Source organism: Sinocyclocheilus anshuiensis, unplaced genomic scaffold, assembly GCF_001515605.1.
Source record: "Sinocyclocheilus anshuiensis isolate Anshui unplaced genomic scaffold, SAMN03320099.WGS_v1.1 scaffold867, whole genome shotgun sequence".
Classification (NCBI taxonomy): domain Eukaryota; kingdom Metazoa; phylum Chordata; class Actinopteri; order Cypriniformes; family Cyprinidae; genus Sinocyclocheilus; species Sinocyclocheilus anshuiensis.
Window position 1 is genome coordinate 12,727 of NW_015542363.1, and position 8,725 is coordinate 21,451.

Sequence of the window (8,725 nt, forward strand, 5' to 3'; positions counted from 1 at the left end):
AATTTAACAAGTTTTTTTCTCGTAATTTAATGAGTTTATTCTCAACGTTTTATTTCCACTTTATTCTCGTAATTTAATGAGTTTCTTTCTCGAAACACAACAATTTTTTCTCGTAATTTATTGAGTTTATTCTCAGCATTTTATTTCAACTTTATTCTCGTAATTTAATGAGTTTCTTTCTTGAAACTCAACACCTTTATTCTCGTAATTTAATGAGTTTCTTTCTTGAAACTCAACACCTTTATTCTCGTAATTTAATGAGTTTCTTTCTTGAAACTCAACACCTTTATTCTCGTAATTTAATGAGTTTCTTTCTTGAAACTCAACACCTTTATTCTCGTAATTTAATGAGTTTCTTTCTTGAAACTCAACACCTTTATTCTCGTAATTTAATGAGTTTCTTTCTTGAAACTCAACACCTTTATTCTCGTAATTTAATGAGTTTCTTTCTTGAAACTCAACACCTTTATTCTCGTAATTTAATGAGTTTCTTTCTTGAAACTCAACACCTTTATTCTCGTAATTTAATGAGTTTCTTTCTTGAAACTCAACACCTTTATTCTCGTAATTTAATGAGTTTCTTTCTTGAAACTCAACACCTTTATTCTCGTAATTTAATGAGTTTCTTTCTTGAAACTCAACACCTTTATTCTCGTAATTTAATGAGTTTCTTTCTTGAAACTCAACACCTTTATTCTCGTAATTTAATGAGTTTCTTTCTTGAAACTCAACACCTTTATTCTCGTAATTTAATGAGTTTCTTTCTTGAAACTCAACAACTTTATTCTCGTAATTTAACAAAAAAAATTCTCGAAACACCTTTTTTCTCGTAATTTAATGAGTTTATTATCAGCATTTTATTTCAACTTTATTCTCGTAATTTAACAAGTTTTTTTCTCGTAATTTAATGAGTTTATTCTCAACGTTTTATTTCCACTTTATTCTTGAGCATTTTATTTCAACTTTATTCTCGTAATTGAATGAGTTTCTTTCTCGAAACACAACAACTTTTTTCTCGTAATTTATTGAGTTTATTCTCAGCATTTTATTTCAACTTTATTCTCGTAATTCAACGAGTTTCTTTCTCAAAATGTTAACGAATTTTTTTCTCGAAACACCTTTTTTCTCGTAATTTAATGAGGTTCTTTCTCAGCATTTTATTTCAACTTTATTCTCGTAATTTAACGAATTTTTTTCTCGAAACACCTTTTTTCTCGTAATTTAATGAGTTTCTTTCTCAGCATTTTATTTCAACTTTATTCTCGTAATTTAACGAATTTTTTTCTCGAAACACCTTTTTTCTCGTAATTTAATGAGTTTCTTTCTCAGCATTTTATTTCAACTTTATTCTCGTAATTTAACGAATTTTTTTCTCGAAACACCTTTTTTCTCGTAATTTAATGAGTTTCTTTCTCAGCATTTTATTTCAACTTTATTCTCGATATTTAACGAGTTTAATCTGGCATTATAATTACTTTAATCTTGAGATGGTTTTCTTTTTTTATTATTCCTCTTCCGTAAAAAACATTTTTTGATGAGAAAAAAAAAATGTATGAATTTTTTTTATGAGAAAACTTTTTTGATGGGAAAAAAAAACTTTGTGAGGAAAAACATTTTATTGATGAGAGAGAATTATTATTATATTTTTTTATGTTAGAAATATTTTTTTTGAGAGGACAAAAAAAAAAAAACAGAAGTATTTTGATCTTTCCTAATCTAATTCATTCTGCCCCGAACTGAGCGGCGGTTGATGTGTGTGTAGTAATGTGTAATATCTGTGTGTTTGCAGCGAGTGCGAGCTCTCAGCTGCTGGAGCAGACGGCCAAGATGAAGTCTCTGAGCGACGCGCTGGATAAACTGAAGGTCAGTGTGACGTACAGTGTGTTCTGATGAAGTGCAGTGTGTTCTGGTGCTGTTTGACTGTGTGTTTGTGTCTCAGGCTGATGTGTCGCAGCACATCGTTTCGCAGCGGCCTGGAGCTCGTATGCCGTCTGACTTCGCCACGTTCCCCTCCGCCTCTTTCGTCAAGGTAAGAGCTGACAAACACATGATTTATTAGGCTTTCAAAGTCTGTGCATTAGTGAACGTGCAGACGTGTGTGTCTCAGGCCAAAGTGGAGCAGCAGATCGGCTCGGTGCTGGTGGGGAAGGTGATGATTCCCTGCGCTCGCAGCGTGGAGCAGACACACCGCCTCGTCCTGTCGCAGCAGCAGCTGCAGCGCGTGCATCGCCTGCTCATGACGTAAACAATCCCGCGCTCTCAGGAAACATCCGGCGCCAAAGACAGCTGCTCATCTTCTGAAAGCCATTCAACGCCTAAACACATCCATCACGTTTCTCACATGGGATAATACAGCAGTTGTGACTCGGATCTCACAATTCTGACTTTTTTTAGTATTGCGACGCAATCTCAGAATTAAAAAGATATAAAGCAGAATTGCAAGATATAAACTCAGAATTCTGACTTTTATGAAAATCTGAATTGCAAGAAAAGTTTGTACAGAGATGTATAATCGGGATTGCGAAAAAAGTCAGAATTCTGTTACATCGAAAAAATGTTTTCTTTTCAATTCTGACATTTTCTCAGACATTCTGAGTTTAAGTCATGCAATTCTAACTTTTTTTCTGGTAATTCTGAGTTTATATCTCACAAGTTAGTATTGCGACATAGCATCTTAGAATTTGAAGATATAAACTTCAGAAAAAAGTCAGAATTGCAAGATAATTTTCTTTGGGGAAACAATAAGAATTTCAAATATAAAAATACTGATATAAAATCAGTATTATGAAAAAAAAAAGTCAGAATTTTGAGATATAAACTCAATTGCAAGAAAGTAAGTCAGAATTCTGAGTTTACTGCAATTTTGACTTTTTTTCTCATAAATTTGAGTTTACATTTTTGTGGGGGAAAACAAAAAACAGAATTGTGGGATGTAAACTCATAACTCAGAATTACGGACAAAAACAGAATTCTATCGCAATTCTGACTTTCTTTTCTCACAAATTTAAGAGTTCAAATCTTGAAATTCTGAGAAATAAAATGTCAGAATGGCAAGATATAAACTCAGAATTAGGAGATATAAACTCACAATTGTGAGAAAAAAAGTTATTTTGTGTTGGAAACAAAAATTAGAATTGCGAGATATAAACTCAGAATTGTGAAAAAGGAAGTTATAATTTTGCTTGTTTACATCTCACAATTTTGACTTTTTTGCGAGTTTATATCTTGCATTTCTGAGAATAAAGTAAAAATTGCAAAACTGAGAGTTGTCTGAATTGTGAGAGAAAGTCATAAATGTTATTTTTGTTTTTATTATTCCGTGACGGAAACACGCTTCCTTGTGTTTCAGAGGAACTCAAAAGGAGACGCTCTAAAGTTCTGCTTTTGTTTTTCACTGAAAACAATCACAGCATATGGATTTGCAAAGACATTTTCATGTTGGTTGAAATATTCTTTTATATTTTCTCAAAGCTGAACCCGTGCGGTCAAACAGCTTTAACTTTTAATTAGCTGATCTTTGTTAAGTGGTTCGCCGATATCTTTGCTTCCATGCTTTGGTTTTCTAGTTCGTCTAATCGTTTGGTTGCACATTTCACATAACCAAATGTTCGTTTAGTCAGTTTTTGAGTACACTTGGTGAAGGAGGTTAAAGGGCTAACTGTACTAGTTCACATGAAAGGAAAGCACTAAGAGACCAGTAGGTTTCGATGATAATCACCAGTAACTCACTCATATATTAGCGCTTCATTAGATTCAAAGCACCAATCAATCAAGATCCACGACTATTAAAAGAAGAACATCGTTTGACCGACACTCGTGATTTATGAGTCAGAAGCACAAGTGTGTTTTCAGTCTGTTTTCTAGATTTAACACCTTTTGCAAATGTCTATGACTCCTCTGATCTTCAGTACAATATGATCTCTGGTTGATTTGCATTTATTCTCTCGGATGGCTGGTTCAGTGTTTTAATTGTTTATGCATTTGACATGTTTCTCAATGGAAACAATTGCAATAAAGATGAAAAAAAAAAGTATTTTGTGCTTGACTTCATCCACTTGTATTAAAAAATAAATGCACATTGTCCTCTTTTGGAAGTCACTTTGGATAAAAGAGAGTTACTGTGAGTCTTAATTCTCCCTTCCACAAATGATATAGGTCTTAAACCAGAGCCGAAAGGCTTGAATTCATGAAGTCATGGCATTAATTGTTGCATGCACTTGAAAAAAATGAATATCTTCCGCAGTATGTTTGTCTTGTTTTCCAGTGCAAATATCTAAACATCTTTAAATCAGTACATTTACTGGAGATGCAAAATGAAGTGAGTGTCTAAAACAAGAACAAATATCTATCAAATGTGTTTGAAAACTTGTTTTCCCTTTGAATTACGTAGATTTTTCTGAGCCCACTGACAGACATAACCTCAATGAATTTTGAGCAATTCCTCATAAAACAAGACTTACCGTCTTAATACATTTTCATTTGAGTCTTTAGACATTTGTGCTGGAAAACAAGGCAAAAATACTGATGAAGAACATTGTGATGAGAAGATATAATAGACGTTATGTTATATTTTCAAACTTTATATATGGAGACTGCATTGATGTATTGAGTTCCATTCAAATTATTCCTTAAATATTCTTTACTTGGTCTTAAATTCAACATCATAAAACCTGCAAAGCATCTGCTAAACACATAAATGTACAGGTGAAAAAGCCAGACGCTTCAGATTTAGTGTTTGAGGAAAACAACAACTTTATTTTCCTTTTTGTAAATGATTAAAGTGCTTTTGATCGTATATGCGTTAGGTGCGTAAATCACACAGACCAGCAACAGCATTTAACACTACACAATTAAAAGCATTCTGAAGACGTTCAAAGTGGTTAAAATCACAATAACATGAGTGTAACAGTGTGTTAAGCAGATTTCTCAGATAAAGGCGCTGAAGAAATCGAGTTCTTCCTCTTCAGTGTCTGCATCGGCGCAGAATGGAGGAGGAAAGAACTGCTCCGGGTCCTCGATCCCCGTCACGGCATTAAAGTAGCTGAAAAACCAACATTAGCGCTGTTCATTATTACTAGGGTCAAAGAACAGATGCGTAAAAACACATATTGTAGAGTTTGCTTTTGTCAGTTTATTTTCATGCTGGTATCACGTATGAACAGTCACGTACGTCGTAACGACCCATCCAGACTTAGCCGTGTAGTACAGCGTCGACACCGGGATGCATCCGAACTCTGTGACCGTGGCCAGATATTTACCTGGGAATTAAAAACAAAAATCAACTAAATGTATGCAGTGATTTTAACTGTACGCAATGGGAACTTCTGTAGATGAAACATTAACAGCAGCGAGCAGTTGTAATAAAACTGGTAAACATGCAAATCAAACTGACGTCAAAAACTTGACATGACGCTGATTTGATGTAAACCGAAATTCAAACATATTGGTCTATTTATTAAACCAATTTCAGTGTGATTTTTAATTTCAACTTCCAACTTTCAACACTGGAAGAGATTGCCGTCCAAACTGAATTTAAAAAGAAGTTACAGCATCTTAATCAAGTATTGACTCATATTTGACGTTAAATTGATATCAAGGTGCCTGCTGGGTAAAATAAAACCAGGCATAGGTTAATATGCATGAACATGGTTCTAAAAAGTTATGGTGATCTAAAATGTTGCATCTTGTTTTATTAATGGAGAATCATCCTGCATCCTACAGAAATTGTATTTGTATTATTATTATTTTATATTATATATTTTATTTTATATTATTTTTAGTTTTTAAATGCATTTGAAATAATTTTTATTCCTTACATTTTATTTCTTATTTAAACTTATGATTAGTTTTCTCAGATAATGGAAAACATCTTAAATGCATCTTACAAATATATATTTTTTGTTTATTTTTATTTTATTTTTTCATTTTTTAAAATATATTTTTTTATTTTATTCCTTACTTTTTATTTCTTACTCAACTTTATGATTATTATTATTATTTGTGATCACTTTTATCACTAAATGTTGCATCTTGTTTAATTAATGATAAATCATTTTAAATGCATCCTGCATCCCACAGATGTTTTATTATTATTTATAATTTTAAATATTTGAAATACATTAAAAAAAAAATGTTCCTTACTTTATATGTCTTATTTAACTTTATGACTGTTATTTTCAATCACTCAAGCACTTTGAATTACTATTGAGTATCATATTCCTTAAATCCTCATTCATGACACACGAGCAGAACTCTGTTGCTAGTTCTTTAAGCTGTTGCTGAGTTACGGTTAAATCCACATGATGCTCACCTCCAGTCTCAGGCACGTCTCCCGTCCAGGTGTTGACCAGCAGACCTTCACCTGGCGCCGACGACCCTCCCAGAATCACCTGCGACAGCAGCGAGGCATTATGGGGAATGTGTGAGGGGTGGAAGTCTGCATGGAGAGGATTCTTCTGACACGTCCGGTTCTTGTAGTCGATGGTGTAGACCACAGCCTGAGGGGTTCAGTGAACACATTCAGTGACATGACAGCATGCCTGAAACATATGGAAGCCCGTTTCTGCCACATCCTGCTTTGGTAAATCATAATTATGACTTTAAAAGTTATAGAAGATACTACAAAGATAAAAAGTCATAGTTCTGACAGTCAACTGAGATAAAAAGTCATAATTATGACAAAATGTTAACTGTGAGATAAAAAGTCAAAATTGTGAAAAAAGTATTATTAGATAAGTCAAAATTATAACTTTAAAAGCCGTAATTATGAGATGAAAGTCACAATGATGACAGTCAATTATGTTAATAAGTCGAAATTGACAAAAAGTTAATTCTGAGATACAATTAATTGTGTGATAAAAAATGAAACTATGACAAAAAAAATCATAATTATTAGATTATAAAGTCAAAATTGTGACAGAAAAACACTTATGAGACAAAGTCAAAATTGCGACAAAAAAGTTGAAATGATGAGTCAATTATAAGATAAAAGTTGAAATAATTACATAAAGTAATAATTATGAGATAAAATCAAAATTATGACAGTCAATTATAAGATATAAAAATGTAAAACTATGACATAAAAAGTCATACTTAGATTATAGTCAAAATTGTGACATAACATGTCAATTATGAGATATATGACATAGGTTAGTTATGAGACAAAGTCAAAATTATGACAGTCAATTATGAGACAAAGTTGAAATTATGACCCAAGTCAATTATGAGACAAAACTTCTAAATTATGACATAAAAAGTTGAAATGATGACAACAAGTCTATTATTAGATAAGTCAAAATTATGACTTTAAAAGCCATAATTATGAGATGAAAGTCAAAATGATAACAGTCAATTATGAGTTAATAGGTCGAAATTGACAAAAAGTTAATTCTGAGATTCAATTAATTGTGCGATAAAAATTGAAACTATGACAAAAAAAAATCATAATTATTAGATTATAACGTCAAAATTGTGACATAAAATGTCAATTTTAAGATAAAGTCAAAATTATGATATAGGTCAGTTATGAGAAAAAAGTTAAAATTAAAAAAATTAGAATTATGAGATAAATCTGAAATTATGACCCGTCAATTATGAGACAAAGTCAAAATTATGAAAAAAAAAGTTGAAATGATGAGTCAGTTATGAGATAAAAGTTGAAATAATTACAAAAAGTAATAATTATGAGATAAAATCTAAATTATGACAGTCAATTATAAGATATAAAAATGTAAAACTATGACATAAAAAGTCATACTTAGATTATAGTCAAAATTGTGACATAACATGTCAATTATGAGATATATGACATAGGTTAGTTATGAGACAAAGTTGAAATGATGACATAAAAAGTTGAAATGATGACAGTCAATTATAAGATTAAAAAGTTGAAATAATTACAAAAAGTCATAATTATGAGATAAAAAGGTCAAAATTATAACACAATTTTGGCCTTTAAAGTCATAATTTCAACTTTTAAAGTCTTAATTTCGACTTGTGTCAAATGAGATGAACATTTCCAGGTAACTTCATATCAGCTGATTGTTGTTTGTAGAAAGATGGTTTCAGTTCAGTTAGCAGCTGTGAATTTAGTAAATCATTGTTTGGATACTTTGACTTTTAATGGAGTAAATATTGTCAGAGAGCTCAGATTTTAACATCAGCACATTTTCTGAGTAGTTTTTACACTTGTTGCCTCATCCATTTTTTTCCTATGAATTTCAGTTAGCAAACAAACGCCATGTTTTTGAATGCTGTTCTCTGTATATTAAAGCTGCATTGATGAGGACGTGGAGTAATTCACTTCTGTTCAGTTTCTGTTCCTGTAAGGCTGATATTTCAGGGGTTTGTGTTCGAACACACAGAGAAATAAATCTATAGTTCCACATCGAGTTTGTGCTTCACCTCTCGAAACAGGAACAGCATATTGGCATGGAATGATCTGCTCTGAACTTGACCAAACTCCCATAAACGAATGCGCTGGCCGATAGCATCATAGCGATATTTAGCAACCGCCCAGTCCTGCCCGTCTCGAGCGCTCTGAAACACACATAGCTATGAGTTTAAATATGCTATCAAATAATAAGAGGAAAATACCTACCAGACTAAACATTTGGAATCAGTAACATTTAAACAACAACAAGATAAATGACTACTTTTATTAATCAAGGACACATTAAATTGATCAAAAGTGACAGTAAAGACATTTATAATGTGACAAAAGATT

At 32.0% G+C, this 8,725-nt stretch overlaps 2 protein-coding genes across 2 annotated transcripts in view; one reads left to right on the forward strand and one right to left on the reverse strand.

Annotated features, from left to right (window-relative positions):
• The window catches only part of LOC107692014 (dynactin subunit 1-like), a 14,841-nt gene extending 12,370 nt beyond the window's left edge, over positions 1-2,471 (forward strand). Inside the window, exons 5-7 of the mRNA XM_016490885.1 lie at positions 1,790-1,863; positions 1,940-2,029; positions 2,108-2,471. Coding sequence (XP_016346371.1) covers positions 1,790-1,863; positions 1,940-2,029; positions 2,108-2,245 — 302 coding nt within the window. The 3' untranslated portion in view covers positions 2,246-2,471. The remainder of the gene's footprint in view (positions 1-1,789; positions 1,864-1,939; positions 2,030-2,107) is intronic.
• Positions 2,472-4,624: 2,153 nt separating this feature from the next.
• epdl1 (ependymin-like 1) overlaps positions 4,625-8,725 on the reverse strand; it is a 5,933-nt gene continuing 1,832 nt past the window's right edge. Inside the window, exons 3-6 of the mRNA XM_016490884.1 lie at positions 8,404-8,538; positions 6,311-6,497; positions 5,171-5,258; positions 4,625-5,041 (exon numbers count right to left, since the gene is read on the reverse strand). Of these exons, the coding sequence (XP_016346370.1) occupies positions 4,927-5,041; positions 5,171-5,258; positions 6,311-6,497; positions 8,404-8,538 (525 nt within the window). The 3' untranslated portion in view covers positions 4,625-4,926. The remainder of the gene's footprint in view (positions 5,042-5,170; positions 5,259-6,310; positions 6,498-8,403; positions 8,539-8,725) is intronic.